This window comes from Oncorhynchus mykiss, chromosome 6, assembly GCF_057628025.1.
Source record: "Oncorhynchus mykiss isolate SJ-2025 chromosome 6, ASM5762802v1, whole genome shotgun sequence".
In the NCBI taxonomy this organism is placed as follows: domain Eukaryota; kingdom Metazoa; phylum Chordata; class Actinopteri; order Salmoniformes; family Salmonidae; genus Oncorhynchus; species Oncorhynchus mykiss.
In genome coordinates, this window is record NC_143027.1 from 43,311,385 (window position 1) to 43,332,414 (window position 21,030).

At 42.0% G+C, this 21,030-nt stretch overlaps 1 protein-coding gene across 6 annotated transcripts in view; it reads left to right on the forward strand.

The window, feature by feature from the left end:
- col27a1b (collagen, type XXVII, alpha 1b) overlaps positions 1-21,030 on the forward strand; it is a 141,049-nt gene that overhangs the window by 96,884 nt on the left and 23,135 nt on the right. For 5 of the 6 annotated variants that reach the window (XR_016496680.1, XR_016496681.1, XR_016496682.1 and 2 more), the window contains 10 exons: positions 1,448-1,501; positions 2,883-2,936; positions 3,134-3,178; positions 8,587-8,640; positions 8,977-9,021; positions 9,399-9,452; positions 11,201-11,254; positions 12,561-12,614; positions 13,951-14,004; positions 20,175-20,228. Coding sequence is in view for 3 of the 6 variants with exons in the window: in XM_021606572.3 (XP_021462247.3) it covers positions 1,448-1,501; positions 2,883-2,936; positions 3,134-3,178; positions 8,587-8,640; positions 8,977-9,021; positions 9,399-9,452; positions 11,201-11,254; positions 12,561-12,614; positions 13,951-14,004; positions 20,175-20,228 (522 nt within the window). In the remaining 3 variants the exon portion in view is untranslated. Of the gene's footprint in view, positions 1-1,447; positions 1,502-2,882; positions 2,937-3,133; positions 3,179-8,586; positions 8,641-8,976; positions 9,022-9,398; positions 9,453-11,200; positions 11,255-12,560; positions 12,615-13,950; positions 14,005-14,249; positions 16,385-20,174; positions 20,229-21,030 lie in introns of those variants that run through there. The other variant, XM_090237969.1, reaches the window with a different exon arrangement.

The following is a 21,030-nucleotide window of genomic DNA, read 5'->3' on the forward strand; positions in this document are numbered from 1 at the left end:
ATGTGTGTGTTATTAGTTTAAGCAGACTGTGTTTGTCTGTTGTTGTGACTTAGATGAAGATCAGATCAAATTTTATGTCAAATTTATGCAGAAATCCAGGTAATTCCAAGAGTTCACATAATTTTACTTGCCACTGTAGCTTGTCTGGTAGGCTTGTGTCACTGGGCAGCTCAGGCTTTGTAGTCCGTAATAGTTTGCAAGCCCTGCCACATCCGACTAGCGTTCATCAATCACTGCAAATTGATGGTTTGTCGGAGGGCATAGTGGGATTTCTTATAAGCTTCTGGTTTAGAGTCCTGCTCCTTGAAAGCGGAAGCTCTGCCCTTCAGCACCGTGCGGATATTGCCTGTAATCCATGGCTTCTGGTTGGGGTATGTACGTACGCTCACTGTGGGGATGACGTCATCGATGCACTTATTGATGAAGCCAGTGAGTGATGTGGTGTTCTCCTCAATGCCATCGGAACAATCCCAGAACATATTCCAGTCTGTGCTAGCAAAACAGTCCTGTAGCTTAGCATCTGCGTCATCTGACCACTTCCGTATTGAGCGAGTCACTGGTACGCCCTGCTTTAGTTTTAGTTAGTAAGCATGAATCAGGAGGATATAGTTATGGTCAGATTTGCCAAATGGAAGGTGAGGGAGAGCTTTGTACGCATCTCTGTGTGTGGAGTAAAGGTGATCTAGAGTTTATTTTTCCTCTGGTTGCACATGTAACATACTGGTACAAATTAGGGTAAACTGATTTAAGTTTCCCTGCATTAAAGTCTCCGGCCACTAGGAGCGCTGCCTCTGGATTAGCATTTTCTTTTTTGCTTATGACCTTATACAGCTCGCTGAGTGCGGTCTTAGTGCCAGCATCGGTTTGTGGTGGTAAATAGACAGCTACAAAAAATATACATGAAAACTCTCTTGGTAAATAGTGTGGCCTACAGCTTATCATGAGATACTCTACCTCAGGCGAGCAAAACGTCGAGACTTCATTAATATTTGATTTTGTACACTGTTATTGACAAATAGACACAAACCACCTTGTCTTACTGGAGGCAGCTGTTCTATCTTGCCGATGCACGGAAAACCCAGCCAGCTGTATGTTATCCATGTTGTCATTCAGCCACGATTCGGTGAAACATAAGATATTACAGTTTTTAATGTTCCGTTGGTAGGAAAGTCTTGATCGGAGTTCATGCAGTTTATTATCCAATGATTGCACGTTGGCTAATATGACTGATGGTAGAAGCGGGTCACCCACTCGCCTTCGGATTCTTGCAAGGCACCCCGAACTATAACTCCTATATCTCAGTCTCTTCTTCATGCAAATGATGTTGATTTGGCCTTGTCCGGTGTCTGAAGTAAATCCTTTGTGTCAAACTCGTTAATTAAAAAATCTTTGTCTAGTACGAGGTGAGTAATGGATTATATTCAACCTGTTCTCTGGTTGTCCACAGGGTTTCCCAGGAGACATCGGCCCACCAGGTCACAACGGCCCTGAAGGCCCAAAGGTATGTATACTGGCACTATCTTTCTGCGTATCTAGTAGTGTACCATTGTCTTATGTCCGATGGTGCGATGATTCCATCTTCACACAGTTCATGGCAATGCGATCGGTAAGAGCGACACCATTTGTTTTAAAACATTGGTTGTGTACTTAAAAACCTCTTATGGATAGGGGAGACGCTAGCGTCTCAACTGGACAATTGCTGGGGGAAATGCAGAGTGCCAGATTCAAATAAAATGCTATAAAATTAAAACTTTCATTAAATCACACATGTAAGATACTCAATTAAAGCTGCAATCGTTGTGAATCCAGCCAACATGTCAGATTTTAAAAATGCTTTTCGGCTAAAGCATAAGAAGCTATTATCTGATAGCCTGCACCATCTGCACCAGCAGTAAACAAAGGAGCTAGCATAGCAGGCGCTACACAAAACGCTGAAATAAAATATAAAATATGCATTACCTTTGACGAGCTTATTTTGTTGGCATTCCAATATGTCCCATAAACATCACAATTGGTCCTTTTGTTCGATTAATTCTGTCCATATATATCGAAAATGTCCATTTATAAAGTGCGTTTGATCCCAAAAAAAAAACAGCTTACAAAAACTTAACATTTAAAACTACTTTTGTAATTCAACGTTAGGTATTTTAAAATGTTAATAATCAATCAAATTGTAGACGGGGCAATCTGTATTCAATACAGGAAAGAAAAGAAACCAGCACTGCTTTTCACATCTTGCGCAACTCACAAAAGTGTCCCCAGTTCCGAGTTGGCCTACTTCTTCATAGCACAAAGGAATAACCTCAATCGCGACATCCAGTGGAAGCGGTAGGAAATGAAAATAGGTTCCAATTAAATATCCAATGGCAAAGACAATATAGGGAACAGAGAGGGGAAAGAAAAAAAAATCTCAACAGTTAGTCCTCGGGGTTTTGCCTGCTATATAAGTTCTGTTATACTCACAGACATGATTCAAACAGTTTTAGAAACTTCAGAGTGTTTTCTATCCAAACATATGAATAATATGCATATCTTATATTATTGGCATGAGTAGCAGGAATTTGAAATTGGTCACGCTATTTATCCAAAAGTGAAAATTCTGCCCCCTAGCTTTAAGAGGTTTTAACATCCTCATTTGGCGTAGTCGGCTGGATCAAGCACTTCTATGAGCAAGTGTTGAGAAGTGGTCTGGGAGGTTCAGTTGGTTTTTAGTGAATACAAAGAACGGTGGGTGGCAAAGAGCAGGCGCATGGACATTTGAGGCCTTTTCTGGGGACTGTGGTGACTGCTGGGGACCAGTCCTGTTTTACTGCCAGTGGTGCATCATGGATAGCAACAATAGGTTCCTTATGCAATCTAACATTCTGTATCATTCTCCTCAGGGGAAGCCAGGGAACAGAGGTTTACCAGGGCCTAGAGGAACAGCTGGACTAGAGGTGGGATTGTCTTTAGTGTTCTGTATTTACTAAACATGTCAAGATTTAGTCTTACTTTGGCCATGTATGTAGAATGTATGTAAGAGATAAGACAGAAATCTGGCATTGCCACATAGGCCAGAGAAAATACAAAGTGTTTTTTTATGCATAGTGCTTTTGTCCCTGCCTTGACCCTCTGTCTCCATATTGTTTTCCAGGGCGATGAGGGGCCACTGGGACCACCTGGGTCAACAGGACCAGAGGTGAGTGCTAATTGGACAGCTCAGAACCAAAACAAGGAACTCAGAAAACACAATATGGGTCACTCAGCACATGAAAACACCCAAATGTTCATCTCCACCATCAAAAAGCCTGTTTCATAACAATGGCACTTCAGAGTGGAAGGCAATTTGCTGCAGTCCGTGTTTAAATCCAGCTGAATCACTATGATCTGGTTAGCTACATACCAGCAGCACTTGGCTAGCTGTCAGTCTATTGTGCAGAAAATCTATTTTGATAGATGGCTCAACGCTTATTGTGCATTTGTGGCAACGGTTTGGTCAGTAAAATTGCTGTGCTACCACCACATGGTGCTCATCTGTGAGACAAAAACAACACCATTGGAAGAGATGGGATTATAAAAAACAAAGCTTTATGGTTTTAAACCAATGAAAATAAAGTCACTCATTTATGCACCTAGTCAGCTATCCCAGTTAGAGAATTATGATTTCTTTGAAATAAGAAACTGTCCAAATGTCTGCTTTCTGCATTCATTTTTAAAGTTGTTGCTTTTGGAACGCTGCCATTTTGCTAAACACTGATAGTAAATGTCAAGCCTCATTAAAATATTGAAAATTTTATTTTAAAAAACGTCAGTTGGAATGGCTGTTGTGAAATGATAACTCTTCGATCTCTCTTGCCTAATATTTTGTGAGCTTGTTAAGTCAAACTCCTCCAACGTAGACAGATAGATTTCCCATTCCTTACTCTAAATAATCATAAACATCTGGATATCTATGAGGATAGACTCTCTCTTTCTCTTCTCCTAGATCCATTAAGCTAGGTCTGAAAGCCAAACCTCTGATTGTGTCAGTTAGTGTATGTATCCCAAATGGCACCCTATTCCCTATAAAGTGCACTACTTTTGACCAGGGGTCTAGTGGCCCTTGTCAAAAATAGTGCACTATATAGGGAATAGGGTTCCATTTGGGATGTAGACAGTAGCCTTGGATTCCACCGTACTGCATCTTCCTGCAGAGACATCCAATTTGTATCCATCATAGCCTGAATAGAGAGTTAATCTGGAGTCACCCGAAGTTCATACAGACTAAGCACATTAAATAACAGAGGATTCTAAACTGCCATCTCCAAAAGATGGAAACCACAACGAACTGAATATACTGATTCAATATAACACATAACACATTTGATCCAATTATAGTTTAAAGGCCCAGTGCAGTCAAAATGACGTTTTCCTGTGTTTAAATATCATAACAGCTGATGAAACTAAGACTGTAACAGTGTGAAGAAATGTGATCCGTGTTATTTCCTGATAATTGCTGGTTGAAAATGCAATACAAGACCTTCTAATCAGCAGGTTTGCATGCACAGAAAGTTTGGCTTTCCATGGTGACATCAACATGCAGGAAATTGGTTAATAGGCCAATTCCAAACCTCTCTGCCAATTTCTCCTCCCCACTCAGACCACTCCCAGACAGTCCTAGCACAATTCTTGCTTGAGAAGTAGTTTTTTGGTAAAAAAATATATTTTTGCCCATTTTAATGGAAGTAGCTTGGTTTCCATACAATTGTCGACAGATTTTCAGAATATTCTAAAATCTGCATTAAGAAAACATTTGCATTTTCCCACCAGTGCTGTGTTTCCACCAAACTGTGTGCAATGAGGTAGTGAACACAACATTTTCTTTTTCGCTTATGTTTAAAAAAAAATCTGAAGTTCAATGTGTTTCCATCGCATTTTCAACATTACCAATAGTTTTGTCAGAAAAACTGGTGCATTAAATAGCAAATGTGCCGACTCTGGTCTTGGCACCTGCGCTCCAGCCAGCAGTTTGCAGATACAGTGCAGGCGGCTAGTATACATGATGAGATTAGAATGGATGAGTGCAAGAATGTTTTTATTTGACAGTAGTCAAGCATTGACCATCATGTCACCAGAATAAGACCCCCGGAGCATCAAGCTCATCCCCATGCAGTTTCACCACCCTGTGAAGTTCATCATAACTTACATCTATAGCCCAATACAGTAAATTGCATTGTTTCCCAAGTCATGGTGGCAGGATGACACACCATACCATTGTGTGACTCCAAGTTTACTTCGACATGTGCAAATATTGATATAATAATCATCATAAAGGCTTTTCCATCGCCATTTATCGCATGATACATTTTACAGACACAAACAGATCCCACCATGTCAAACGAACAAATTATCTGTTGGCATTTCTGAAAAAGTATCCAAATTCCCTGTTTCCATCACAGCTGTCGAGATTTTTTTTTTTTATGCGGTATGACTTTACTCGCATAAAAACTGTGGATGGAAAGAAACCTAGTTAGTAAAGTACTTATTTGTTACCCAGAAATGATTTCATATTAATATAAAAATGTCTGCATTGGGCCTTTAATACTGTAACGCATTAGGGAACTTTGATGCTGAATTGTTTATGAGTCATTGAAAAATATAGAGTGGGATGGGGACGTTTCTATTCTCGGCCAAGAAAAAGCCTTTAGCAAAAACCATACAAAAGTATCACAGATTTTTTTGCACGTTAAACTTTGACAAAAGCGGAAGACATTCCACCAAATTTGTGTAAAAGTGCTTTGTTGGCGCTCTTAATAACTTTTTGGAATGTTTTCTTATCACTCATTCTAAATAACAAAGACATGAATCATGTCACTCACTGGTTTCAGGAAGAGAAGACAGTATACGAATTAGTCCGTAAGGGGACACATCTTGGACACACAATTGAGGTGTATGAAAGTATCATTGCAAACTTCCTCATTTGCAAATATCAATACAGACACACATCAAGTCTTGAATCTAGGTTCTACTTACCGTATTATGTGTAGTAATGTAGATTTGGTAGTAGTGACTGTAAGGTACAATACTGTGGTTCTACTTACGACACACCGGTAATAGGCCTGATTACCAACAACGACGAGACAGCCTACAAGGAGGAGCCAGGCACTCTAACGGTGTGGTGCCAGGTAAACTCTCCCTCAATGTTAGCAAAACAAAGGAGCTAATTCTGGATTTCAGGAGGAACCAGGCTGGACACGCCCCCATCCTCAACAACGGGGCTGCCATGGCGTACATATCTCAGAGAAGATTAATGTCACGTGTGCTCCCTCTCCGGTCTCTAGGTCACCAGGCTCCTCGTTATGGCGCACACCAGTCACCATCATTACGCCCAACTGCGCATCATCAGACTCACCTGGAATGCATCACCTCCTTTATTACCTGCCCTATATACAGTTGAAGTTGGAAGTTTACATACACCATAGCCAAATACATTTAAACTCAGTTTTTCACAATTCCTGACATTTAATCCTAGTAAAAATTCCCTGTCTTAGGTAAATTAGGATCACCACTTTATTTTAAGAATGTGAAATGTCAGATTAATAGTAGAGAGAATTATTTATTTCAGCTTTTATTTCTTTCATTCCCAGTGGGTCAGAGCTTTACATACACTCAATTAGTATTTGGTAGCATTGCCTTTAAATTGTTTAACTTGTGTCAAATGTTTAGGGTAGCCTTCAATAACCTTCCCACAATAAGTTGTGTGAATTTTGTCCCATTCCTCCTGACAGAGCTGGTGTAACTGAGTCAGGTTTCTAGGCCTCCTTGCTCGCACACACAGTTCTGCCCACAGATTTTCTATGGGATTGAGGTCAGGGCTTTGTGATGGCCACTCCAATACCTTGACTTTGTTTTCCTAAAGCCATTTTGCCACAACTTTGCTTGCAAGTATGCTTGGGGTCATTGTCCATTTGGAAGACCCATTTGCGACCAAGCTTTAACTTCCTGACTGATGTCTTGAGATGTTGCTTCAATATATCCACATAATTGTCCTGCCTCATGATGCCATCTATTTTGTGAAGTGCACCAGTCCCTCCTGCAGCAAAACACCCCCACAACATGATGCTGCCACCCCTGTGCTTCACGGTTGGGATGGTGTTCTTCGGCTTGGAAGCCTCCCCCTTTTTCCTCCAAACATAATGATGGTCATTATGGCAAGACAGTTCTATTTTTGTTTCATCAGACCAGAGGACATTTCTCCAAAAAGTATGATCTTTGTCCCCATGTGCAGTTGCAAACCGTAGTCTGGCTTTTTTATGGTGGTTTTGGAGCAGTGGCTTCTTCCTTGCTGAGCTACCTGGGAGGCCTCGGCTGGTTTGTTGGGTTCCCCTGCCTCAACTGGCTCGACCGGTTTCCATACCTCAGCTGGCACGATAGGCTCCCATGCCTCAGCTGGCTCGATAGGCTCCCATGCCTCAGTTGGTGAACAGGTTCCCGTGCCTTGACTGAAGCAACCGGGGAGATCTCAGCTGGCTCATCAGGCCCTCACGCCTCAGCCGGTTTGTTAGGTTTCTATCTAAGCGGAGGCGACCGGTCGCAGAAGCAGAGGCGACCGGTCGCACACCTGTCACCATCGTTATGCGCACCTGCGCATCATCAGACTCACCTGGACAGCATCACCTCCTTGATTACCTGCATTATATATGTCACTCTCTTTGGTTCCTTCCCCAGGTGTCATTGTTTTTGTTTAAGATTCATGTCCATGTGCTGTTATTGTTTCTTGTTTGTATTATGTTCTGTTTATTTTATTAAAACTCACTCCTTGAACTTGCTTCCCGACTCTCAGCGCACATCGTTACAATTAATTATGTAACCACATGGACACCGTGGTGAAGAAGTCACGACAGCGACTCTTCAAACTCAGGATTCTGAAGAAATTCAGCCTGTCCCTGAGGGCCCTCAGTGTTCTACAGGAGCACCATCGAGAGCATACTGTTAGGCTGCATCACAGCCTAGGGTGGCAACTCCACCACTGTGAACCGCAATGCGCTTCAGAGTGTGATGCTTGCAGCCGAACGCACCATTGGGTGCACACTGCCTGCCCTACAGGATTCCTACAACACCAGGTGTTGCAGGAAGGCCAAGAAGATCATCAGGGACCCCAGCTACCCAAGCCATGCCCTGTTCGCCCCACTTCAATCAATCTGACACGGGTAGTACAGGAGCATCATCGCAAAAAACTGGAAGACTGGCCAATAGTTTATACCCTCAGACCATCAGGCTGCTGAATAGCCACCACTAGTCAGCCTCCTGCTCGCCCCTCCCCCTACTACTCCCCATATGGATTTTCTCCCCCACCCCCTTAACAGTCACTACTCTGCCTCCCCCAATGGACATTTATTTATTCATCACTGCAACAGTTGTTATGATGTGTATATACTGCTATTTCTATTTAGATGGTTTTTCTTATTGCCATTTTCATTATTTTATTAAAATTAGTCCTTCATGAGCTCGGAGTCTAAGATTTTCACTGTACCCTGCAATCACACCTGCAACCCTGTACATGTGACTATTAATCACTCTGAATCTGATGAAGTACTGTACTATGGTTCATGTTTGTCTTCTGTTCAGGGCAGACCTGGAAGGCATGGATTCCCGGGGGAAACAGGAACCGAAGGATTGAAGGTCAGATCCTATTAAAATGATGCACCATTCAACTGGCTGAGTGTCTCTCTCTCGCCATCCGCCTGAGTCTATCACTATCACTGTCGTTAAACATGGTCTCCCATGCTCTCTCTGCCTGTTTCTCTTTGTCTCTCTTGGCCTGTTTCTCTCTTTCTGTCTCTCTTTATCCCAACCTGTAAAGTCTTATTTAACTGTGTAAATTTGACATACATTTTCTACTACCAGGTGAACTGCCCTCTCACCACATTCTCTCTGGCTGATCTGAACTTCAAAAAGGTCTGAATCTGTTGATACAGAATTAAATGAATGAAATGCTAATTCTGTCTTCTGCTATAGGGTGAGACGGGAATAACTGGAGAGGTCGGAAAGCTTGGAGAGAGGGTAAAGGCTTCTCTCTCTCTGTCTCTCACTGTTTGTATACTTTACTCTGTGTGTGTGTACTGTGTACTCGGAGTCTCTCTCTCTCTCTCTCTCGCTCTCTCTGTTTGTTTACTTTACTCTGTGTGTGTGTACTGTGTACTCGGAGTCTCTCTCTCTCTCTCTCTCTCTCTCTCTCGCTCTCTCTCTCTCTGTTTGTTTACTTTACTCTGTGTGTGTGTACTGTGTACTCGGAGTCTCTCTCTCTCTCTGTTTGTTTACTGTACTCTGTGTGTGTACTGTGTGTGTGTGAGTTTGTGTTTTGCTTTTGCCCCACTGCTCCAAAGGCAATGGTGTAAGTACAGGACTTTGACTGTCTTTTCCTGTGTTGCTGTCTTTAGGGACTTGTGGGTTTTATCGGGCCTAATGGGGAGACAGGCCTAGCTGGAGAAAAGGTTAGATGTGCATCTTTACGTTAGACATTACAGGAAGACTTCTCATGTCATATATCTTATGATGCCATATTGAAAGAGATTCTGATTAATATATGTTATTGTTCTACTTTCCCAGCGTGCTAAACTGGTTGAGATTATGCTATTACAGACAGTTGTAATCTGGTTCTAATGAAGCAATTTCAACCAGTTTTGCCTGCTGGGATTGCTTCCTGTTGATGTCTTGAGATTTACAGTGCCTTCAGAAAGCCTCTTGACTTTTTTCACATTTTGTTAAATTGAGATTTTTGGGTTACTGTCCAACACACAATACTCCATAATGTCAAAGTGGAATTATGTTTTTCAAAATGTTTAGAATGTATAATGTATAAAAAAAAATGTCAAGCTGAAATGTCTTGAGTCAAAGTATTAAACAACTTCAGAAGTACAAATGTACTTAACTAGTCACATAATACGTTGCAGGAACTCACTGTGCAATAATAGTGTTATGTGATTTAAAAAAAATGAAAAATACATTTGAAAAAAGCAGACTTGAATATCCCTTTGAGTATAGTGAAGTTATTAATTACACTTTGGTGTATCAATACATCCAGTCAATACAAAGATACTAACAAAGGAAAACACTCAAGGATTTTGCCTTTAGGCAAATGTTGACTTTAAAACAGTTACAGAGTTTAATGGCTGTGAAAGGAGAACACTGAGGATGGATCAACAACATTGTAGTTACTGCACAATACTAACCTAAATGACAGAGTAAAAAGAAGGAAGCCTGTACAGAATAAAAATATTCAAAAACATGCATCCTGTTTGCAATAAGGCACTAAAGTAAAACTGCAATAAATGTGGCAAAGAAAGAACTTGAACCTGATAACAAAGCGTTATGTTTGGGGCAAATCTAACAACACATCCTTGAGTATCACTCTTCATATTTTCAAGCATGGTGGTGGCAGCATCATGTTGTGGGTATGCTTGTCACGGCAAGGACTAGGGAGTAAAAATAAATGGAATATAGTTAAGCACAGGCAAAATCTTAGAGGAAAACCTGGTTCAGTCTGCTTTCCAACAGACACTGGGAGACAAATGAACATTTCACCTGGACAATAACCTAAAATTCAAGGCCAAATATACATTGGAGTTGCTTATCACGATGACATTGAATGCTCCTGAGTGGCATAGTTACAGTTTTGACTTAAATAGGCTTCAAAATCTGTCAAGATTTGAAAATGGCTGTCTAGCAATGATCAACAACCAACTTGACAGAGCTTGAAGGGTTTTAAAAATAATAATGTGCATATATTGTACAATTCAGGTGTGCAAAGCTCTTAGACTTACCCAGAAAGATTCACAGCTGTAATCACTGGCAAAGTTGATTCTAACATGACTCAGGGGTGTGAATACTTATGTAAATTGAATATTTCTGTATTTAATTTTCAATAAATGTGCAAATAATTCTGAAAGCATGTTTTCACTTGGCATTTTGGGCTATTGTGTGTCGATGGGTGAGGGGAAAAAAAGAAGATTTAATCCATTTTGAATTCAGGCTGTAACACAACAAGATGTGGAATAAGTCAAGGGTTATGAATACATTCTGAAGGCAATGTAACTATTACCCTGGGTTTCCCCTGACCTTGTGACCTGACTAGGACTAACTCCAGGCCCAGAGTTTTTCCTAGTCAGGTCATGTGGTCAGGAAAAACTCCTGGCCTTACCTATGTAATACAGGGTCCTTATAGTTATGTTTGTTTTCCCAGGGGGACCGTGGGGAGATGGGCTTGCCTGGACCGCCAGGGGAAAAGGGGGCGATGGTAAGGAGTAAGTCTGGACCCCGTCTGTCTTCCAAGGGGCATTCAACTCTATATGGGTCGGGTAATGTTCCATGTGGGGGTCTAGTGTTAGGACAGAGTGCCATGTGGGGGCTTGGCGATAAGGAATGGGGTACTAAGATAGGTATCACTGAAAAATAGTTATGTATTGAGCTTGTATATCTTGTATGAAATTACGTTTTTGTTAGGTCATACTGGCCAACTTCATGTTGAGATGAACTGTAGTGAGAAGAGTATTTATGTTGGATCTAAGTGTGCAGAAGTTTCCAAATAAGTTATTTTTATATCTAATCTCAAGCAGAAACATTTGCTTACACAGCTGAAAGACAGCTGGAGGTGCATCTTCAGGTAACTGCCAAAATAATGGAAATAGTGAGTGATACAAGTATATTGAAAGCAGGTTCATCCACACAGGTGTGGTTCCTGAGTTAATTAAAAGCAATTAATATCCCATTATGCTTAGGGCCATGTATAAACATTTTGGGCTGGCCATTATTTTGACTGCCATGGCTATGCCCCCAAAGTATAACAATGCCCCCATCCACAAGGCACGATTGGTCACTGAATGGTTTGATAAGTCACCAGATCTCAAACCAATTTAACACTTATGGGAAATTCTGGGGTGGTGCCTAAAGACAGTGTTTTCCACCACTATCAACGAAACACCAAATTATGGAATTTCTGGTGGAAGAATGGTGTCGCATCCCTCCAGTAGAATCTATGCCAAGGCGCATTGATGCTGTTTTGGCTTGTGGTGGCCCAAGCCCAATTAAAACACTTTATGTTGGTGTTTCCCTTATTTTGGCAATTATCTGTGGTCACTAGAGATTCCATGGCACTTATTGTAAGAGTTGGGGTGTGAACCCCGGTGTCCTGGTTAAATTCCCAATCTGGCCCACATATCATCATGGCCAACTAATGATCCCCAGCTTCCAATTGGCTCATTCATCCCCCCTCCTATCCCCTGTAACTATTCCCGCGGTCATTGCTGTATGTAGAATGTGTTCTCAGTCAACTTAGTTGTTTTTACTCAAGCTGTTTATTGTATGACAACTGGAGTAGGCCAGATACAGTATAACTCCGTACCTAAACTAACAAACTGTCCAGTCAGCCACATCATGCAGGCTAAGAATAGATACATTACATCAAAATTGTTGAACAGACAACATATTGTCAATAGTCACCAGTTCACTTTCAGTATTATTTAGAGTATGTAAAAAAGGGGTTACATGAGTTTGAAGTATGATGGATGTCTTCATGGTGTTGTGGTGTTCTGTCTGTCTATCAGGGTCATCCCGGAACTCCTGGAGAGTGTGGCCCCTCTGGACCTCTAGGGATACCAGTAAGTAAAGCCTGCTCACTTTACCTTTCTGGGACCGGTTTCCCGGACCCAGATTAAGCCTAATCCTGGACTAAAAACAACTTTCAATGGAGATTTTTGTTGTTGTCCATGGAGTAGTCTTAAATTGGGTCTTTCAAACCGGCCCATAAGGTTATGGTACCATTTTAAACGTCCTGTGCCCTCTAGATTTACGAGAACAAACCCCATCACACCAACACTACTCTAAAATACCATCCTTTGTCATTTGCATTTGGCGGTCTAAGGCACTGCATCTCAGTGCAAGAGGTGTCACTATGGTACCTGGTTCGAATCCAGGCTCTATCACATCTGGCTGTGATTGGGAGTGCACAATTGGCCCAGCGTCGTTCGGGTTTGGCTGGAGTAGGCTGCCATTGTAAATAAGAATTTGTTGACTTGCCTAGTTAAATAACGGTTAAATAAAATAAAATACAGCATGGCAGAATGAACTCAGAAGCAAGACATCACTGCTGTAAACAGAAACTGAATCACAAACTGAATGAGACTTCAAGTTAGAACTTGTGTTCTATTTGGCACATCATCTTAGCATAGAGTGAGTGTAGTTTATTAAAGTGTCTTTCAAGGTCAGACTAGAAAGTCTACTACCCATTCTGGCTCCTCAAAGGTCTGTTGCCTTTCTTGTTTGGAATCCAGCTACGTAAACATAGCCAATAAAGGTCTGTAACGAGGCCCATATAGTAACACCGCTAAGTCCTTTTTACTCTTCGCTCATTTGGAGACCAAAGAAAATAGTTTTTCACACAAAGGGGAGGTTGGGAGAAATTCCTCCTAGCACATACCTCTGTTGATGGGGAGTGAGAGTGACAGTCATTCATTCAAACAGGCAGCTGTAAACGTTTCTTTAGTACCTCTGGCTAAAGCTAATGCAGCTCCCACCCTTTTGCCTTTATAGCATGTCTACATGTCTCTAGTCTCTTTACGCCATGCACTGACATCACACAAGTTGTGGCAAGACATGCCGGACTGTCTCAGAGCCGCTTTCGCAAACTGCACGGAAGACAGCAGGCGAGTACTTTACTCTAAAAGGTGGAACATACTCTTCAACTTCTGACCAGGTGTCCTTTGAAAAGGACATGCTTCATCTCAATAGAATCTCTTTTACAAGCACGACTAAAACACATGTCCTTCAAGTGCATGATCTCAGCTCTTTGGTCATGATAGGGATGAATGGCATTCACTAGCATCCTGGAGACCCAGTCCAACTCTCATTAGTCAGTCCTGCAACTCGTCTCAGTGAGTGTTGTAACGTTATTGCCTTCCGTCATATAATTGTGTTGTAATGTTCTTCCTCCTGCAGGGCCAAGCCGGATCAAGGGGTCTCGGTGGGATCAGAGGAATCAAAGGCAGGAGGGTAAGGAATAAGGTTTCCTCTTTAAGCATCTGTACTTTCTGCTATGAATTGCTATGGTTGTCATAAACTTGCTGTGCAACACAAGGTGGCATTGACGTGGATCAGTGGTCACCAACCTTTTCTGAGCCAAGATCACTTTCGCAGTCAAAATGCCAGCCGAAATCTACCGCTCAAATAGTTTTTTTTTAACATGACTTAAAAACTGTAACATTAACCGAATAAAACAGTTCTGTAGGAATGAGGTTTAGGCAGTAGGCTAAATACATTATCACAGCATATTGGTAATATGCCTGGCCTGTCAATATTGTTAAGTTCAGAGTGTCTCTGAACTTACAATGCCTAGCCCCAAGTCGTTATATATTTAAAAAAATTATTGTGCATTTTGCTATTTGTCTCATGACTCCTGCATGCTTTGACTACGAACTTTCTTTACCCAGCAGTGGGACAGACTATGTTTGTTCCCACACTCGGGACTCTGACTCTCTATTGGTTACACAGATTTTTGGCCTCCCATCCCATTCTAACCACTTCTCGCCGGCTTTGTATTCATGTTACCTGATGAAATTGCTGTACAATATGATCTTGTTGCCATCTGATGCACATTCAGATGTCATAAATCAACACTGTCCTCTGCTGTGCCTTGATTGTATTACTGTTGATGATATCTGGAAATGTGCATGGCCCATCTACAGTTGCTTGCCCCAATTCTGACTTGTGCTCTGATATCTGCTTCACTGATTTCTGCTCCCGTAAAAGCCTGGGTTTTCTGTGCCTTAACAATAGAAGCTTATTACCTAAAATTGATCAATTGAAAGTGTGAGTTCACAGCTCCAATCCAGATGTGTTGGTCATTACTGAGACGTGGCTGAGGAAGAGTGTTTTGAATACTGATGTTAACCTTTCTGGTTATAACCTTTTTCGTCAAGACAGGTCTTCCAAAGGTGGGGGAGTGGCATTCTTTACCAAGGATCACCTTCAGTGCTCGGTTGTCTCCACCAAATCTTTCCCCAAACAATTTAATTTGCTGGTTTTATGTATTAAACTTTCAAATAGCTCTTTGTTGACTGTTGCTGGGTGCCATTGTCCTCCATCAGCACCGGCCTGTACCCTACCTGCCCTAACTTCTCTTGGCCCCTTACACCAAGTCTGAATTTGTCCTGCTAGATGACATAAACTGCGACATGCTTAAACCACCTGACCTAGTCCTAAAGCAATGGAAATCCCAAAATCTTTCTCAGATTATTACCAATCCGACAAGGTATGACTCCAAGCACCCAGAAAAGGCTCATCTTCTTGATGTTATCCTACAAATAATCCTAATAGGTATATGTCTGGTGTTTTCTGTAATGACCTTAGCGAGCACTGTTTTATAGCCTGTGTTCGTAATGGCTGCTCAGTGAAACGACCTGTCCTGATTTGTCATAGACGCATGCTAAAAAACTTGAATGAGCAAGCTTTCCTTCATGAACTGGCCTCTGTAAAATGGTATAGAATCAGCTTGATCCCCTCTGTCAAAGACGCTGGGACCTTCTTTTTTATATTTTCAGTGGTATTGTTAACAAACACGCCCCCATAATGAAAATTATAATTAAAAACAGGTTCAGCCTCTGGTTCGACCGTGAGTCGAGTTACTCCACTTCAAGAATTCCATTTGGCGAAAGGCTCAGCACATGCATACTCTGGCCATTGTTCAGGCAAGAAATAGGTGCATTTAGGCTATTCGGAGGGCCAAAGTTAGTCACTTTAAGGAGCAGTTCTCTCTCTGTGGGTGTAACAGTATAAATTTAGACCGTCCCCTCGCCCATACCCGGGCGCGAACCAGGGACCTTCTGCACATGTCAACAACTGACACCTACGAAGCGTCGTTACCCATCGCTCCACAAAAGCCGCGGCCCTTGCAGAGCAAGGGGAACTACTACTTCAAGGTCTCAGAGCAAGTGACGTCACTGATTGAAACGCTATTTAGCGCCCACGCTAACTAAGCTAGCCGTTTCACATCTGTTACATGGGTCTAACCCCAAGAAGTTCTGGAAAACTGTTAAAGACCTGGAGAATAAACCCTCCTCCTCACAGCTGCCCATGTCCTTTAAAGTTGATGTGGTCATTACTGACAAGAAGCACATGGCTGAGCTCTTTAATCACCACTTCATTTAAGCCAGGATTCCTATTTGACTCAGCCATGCCTCCTTGCCTGTCCAACATTTCCTCATCTCCCACCCCTTCTAATGCGACTATCCCCAATGCTTCTCCCTCTTCTTCCCTTGCCCCGCTACAAAGTTTCTCCCTGCAGGCAGTCACTGAGTCTGAGGTGCCAAAGGAGCTCCTGAAACATGACCCCCAAAAAACATCTGGGTCAGATGGTTTAGACCCTTTCTTCAAGGTGACTTCCCCTATCATCGCCAGGCCTATCTTCAAACTCTTTAACCTGTCTCTTCTTTCTGGGGAGGTTCCCATTGCTTGGAAGGCAGCCACAGGTCATCCTTTATTAAAGGGGGGGGGTCAAGCTGATCCTAACTGTTATAGGCCTATTTCTATTTCTCCCTGTTTATCAAATGTGTTGGAAATCAACTGACTGGTTTTCTTGATGTCTATAGTATTCTCTCTGGTATGCAATCTGGTTTCCACTCAGGTTATGGATGTGTCACTGCAACCTTAAAGATCCTCAATGAGGTCACCATTGCCCTTGATTCTAAGCAATGTTGTGCTGCTATTTTTATTGACTTGACCAAGGCTTTTGATACGGTAGACAATTCTGTTCTTGTGGGCTGGCTCAGGAGTATTGGTGTCTCTGAGGGGTCTTTGGTCTTTGGTTTGCTAACTACCTCTCTCAAAGTGTGCAGTGTATAAAGTAAAGAATTTTGCTGTCTCAGCCCCTGCTTGCCACCAAGGAAGTACCCTAAGGCTCAATCCCTGGCCCTGTGCTCTTCTGAATTTACATCAATAACAATGCTCAGGCAGTAGGTACCTCTCCCATCAATTTATATGCAGATGATACAGTCTTATACTCAGCTGGCCATCCCAGGTGTTTGTGTTAAAGGCTCAAGCTTTGATAACAAAATAGATCAGTTGATGTAGAACTTGCGAGGCACTGCAGAGCTTAAATTGAAATAATTCGCTTTTTTATTTTACTGGACTGATGGTATCTGCATCTAATGGTGATGGTGCTTTCAAGACAACTGGGAACTCCGAACATAACAAGGTCAAATCATGATGTCCGTAATCTTCAGGTCGGAAATTTGCAGTTCTAGAAAGATGCCAGAGTTTCCGACTTGGAATTCCGACTTGGAGTTCGAAACGATTTTTCCCAGTCTAATCTCGTTATTTCCGAGTACTCAGTTGTCTTGAACGCACTGAAGTCGGATAGTTCTGAGTTCCCAGTTGTTTTGAACACAACATTAGTCTCAGCAGAGGGAGAGAGCAGCAGAGGGTCTGCCTCTCACGGTCCCTGCTCTCTCCTTCCTTTCCTCTGGTGATACTGACCAGAGAGATGGGACATCGTCTTTCACCTAATGGCGAAACTCGAGTTGCACCGAACCTGCCTCATGCGCAAATTCATGTTGTTCCTATGACCAGAGAAAGTGAAGGATTCCTCAATATTAAAATAGACACGACGAGCTGCTGATAATAATACAAATGCAGGCTTATCGATACACTTGGCTACTAATCAATTGCAGCTGCAGCATGAGTGTTTTATGTTTTGGAATAGTGTTGAATAAAAACAGTGTTAAAAGTGCTGAATAAAAACTTTAACATGAACTTACTCATAAAAACAGCAGCTCTTTGCTGTATTGTTTGACAGTCTCTCTCCATGGTCATGGTTTTAAAAATTATCAAATCTTACGTAGGCTAGCATCAAACTTATCTGTGGCCGTGGTCCTGGAAGCTCTGTAGGCACGGCGATGTGAGTTATCCAATTGACCAGCGCAGTAAGCACCCACGATTTAGCCACAGAACTCCCGGTTTTCAGACAAATTTAAATTGTTCAAAATGGGTACAATTTGCTTACCCGGTGCGCAGGGCTTCTGAATCAAGTGCACCTGCCACCAACAATTGTGATCAGCCAGTTAGCAACCACTGATTTAGATAGAAAGCTGGACACAACATTCATTGAACATTATACTGTAGATATGCTAGTGTGAGAGAACCAATATAGTACAACAAAGTACAATATACTACAACATACTGCCTGGATAAAGGGTTACCATTTATTGCACTGTAGGTCTGCTCAACTGTGTGACTGATCGCTCTAATATGCATAAGTGGTATCATTTGGGGATATTGTTTAATCATTTTGCATAACTTGTTTAATATTCGAAGCAATCACAGATTGAATAGTTAATAACCTATAATAGCCGTTAAGTATAAAAATGGTCTATAAAAATGAACCATAGAAGATCAATGCAATTAAACTCAGATGTGGCACATTAAGCGATGGAAAAGGGGCAGAGATTCTTTGGTGGTGAAACAATCTTCTTACAGTATATCAGTATTCACAAATCCGTATTCATAAAGTACCTCCAATACAGATTTACCCAAACCCTGCCAGACAGTGATATCCTTTAGATCAGCAAAGCACCACCAACAAAGATCTGCAATGACTCCAGACGCCAGTACCACAACAGCCTGGGGAGAGAGATGATAGATTCAGTATGTGTCTGAGAAAGAACGAAGTGAAACAATCATATCTTATATAGGGCAGGGAAGTACCACAAACAAAGATCTGCCCTGACTCAGACCCTGCCAGATAATACCACAGCGGCACTGGGGAGAGAGATGAGACATACCGTTTATGTCTGAGAGAAGGATAGTAAGAGCACTTCTCCAACAACAGATAGCACTGTTTACTCAATAGCATCATTCCAAGTCCTCCTTTGTTAATTGTGTGTTTGCTGCATATGTTGAGGTTGGACAGACGAAGCCAGTGAGGCTTTGAATTAGGTAAGAGAGGAACAAGGAGGTTATACATTCAGCTCTGTCGTGGACTCTAATCCCCTCTGGTGTGAGTTATCTTCATGACTCTTCAATCCTCAAGGGATGCATTTCGTTGAATCCTATGTGCGCAATTACCAAGCACATGTTGGCCACCTTGAATCATTGACCTCAACCCAGTCTCTAAGACCAAGAGCCGTAGCATTCACAGAGATGAAAATTATCGAGGGACACAGCAGTAACACATGGTCTGGTTGACTAGATACGATGCAGAACGAATCATGTCATTCCCTGTTAGTGGAGAGAATGGACCAGTGTCGTGAGGGAAGAATCGTCCGCGTCATGATCATCTCTGCTCCAAAAGAAACAGGACCGGCCATTTCCCATCAATCAAATGTATTTATAAAGCCCTTTTTATATTAGCAGTTGTCACAAAGTGCTTATACAGAAACCAAGCCTATAATCCCAGAGAGGAAGCAATGCAGATGTAGAAGCACGGTGGCTAGGAAAAACTCACTAGAAAGGCTGGAACCTAGAAAGAAACCTGAAGAGGAACCAGGCTGTGCTGGCTGAAGATTATAAGAGTACACGTTCCTCTTCTGGCTGTGCTGGCTGAAGATTATAAGAGTACATGGCCAATAAGTCTAGATTGTTCTTCAAGATGTTCAAACGTTCATGGATGACCAGCAGGGTCAAATAATAATCACAGTGGTTATGGAGGGTGTAACAGGTCAGCACATCAGGAGTAAACGTCAGTTTACTTTTCATAGCCAAGCATTCAGAGGTCAAGACAGCAGGTGTGGTAAAGAGAGAGAGGAGGGGGTCGAAACAGCATGTCCGGGAAAAGGTAGCACGACAAGGTAGCATGACCGGTAAAAAGGTTAGGATTCCATAGCCGCAGGCAGAACCACAGAAACTGGATCTTGGAAAAAAGAACATAGACATCAGTGTGCATTGTATAGGGAAAATCACGAGCGTTTACTGAACCAACCACAGTCACATCTCCCTCTGTCTCCAATAATACCTCTTTCTTCTCAGTAACCATGGATTTGTGTTTTTAAGCAATTTCCCAAATGAACACTGTCATTAGGATGGGAAGTGTGAACATTTAGACGTTTGTTAAAGCCTTTCTGACTGAAGTGCCCTTCATGGTGAAGAGAATACTTCATATTTCATCAATTAATCTCTCTCTTTCTGTCTCTCTTTCTTTCTCGTTTCTCGCTCCCCCCTCTCTCCTACAGGGTCCGAGGGGTCCTGATGGTCCAGCTGGGGAGAAGGGGTCAGTTGGCGGAAAGGTGAGGATGAAGTTCAAAGCACATATGTCAAAGTCTACACTATTAATACAGTATTTCTGCTCCATAGCTCCACTTCATCTGACTTGACTCAGTTACTGAATGCTACGACCTTTACGGAACGCACTAGCCACAGCCAATGGAAAACATGGATACTGCCACAGCCGCGGGAAGATGTTTTGTGTTGGTGGAGCTTTAAAAAACGCATATCATGCAATTCTGTGTCATTTAGGCCTAAAACTCATCAGAATATTTTTTTATACTACACAAATACTGTCAAACAGATCAATACAAATGAACTGGTCTTGACCTGGCCCGGGCTAATGGAAAAAAGGGAGACGCAGATTGTACAATATTAGAAGAAAATATACTGTATATTATAGGCTACTAAATCAACTTTCCAGGGGCACTGACTCACCCAATGATGAAGATAGCATAAATATGCGTAGCCTAGGCTTTTGACTGGTGATCGTCTCAAGATGGGCCTGAGCTACTATCAAAATCAGTGAGTTGTGAAAAAAAATGGTAGCTTCGACTGACAGATTAGTCTTCTCTTTTCAGCAGTAGGCATTTGCTCTACCAAAATTGTATTTAGAAATTTGTGAAAGGCCTATTGCTATTCACTGAAAGTGCAAAGAGAATGCATAGAAAGAATCCATAGAATGAAAGTGCCCATTCAAGTCAGGACTGGCAGCCATTTTCAATGAACGCATGAGTTTACCAGTCAAATTGCCAGGGTTAGCCAAAACCCTTCCATGGATTATATTTCTATGGCTGCAACGCAACAAGTTCTTCGATATTTGGC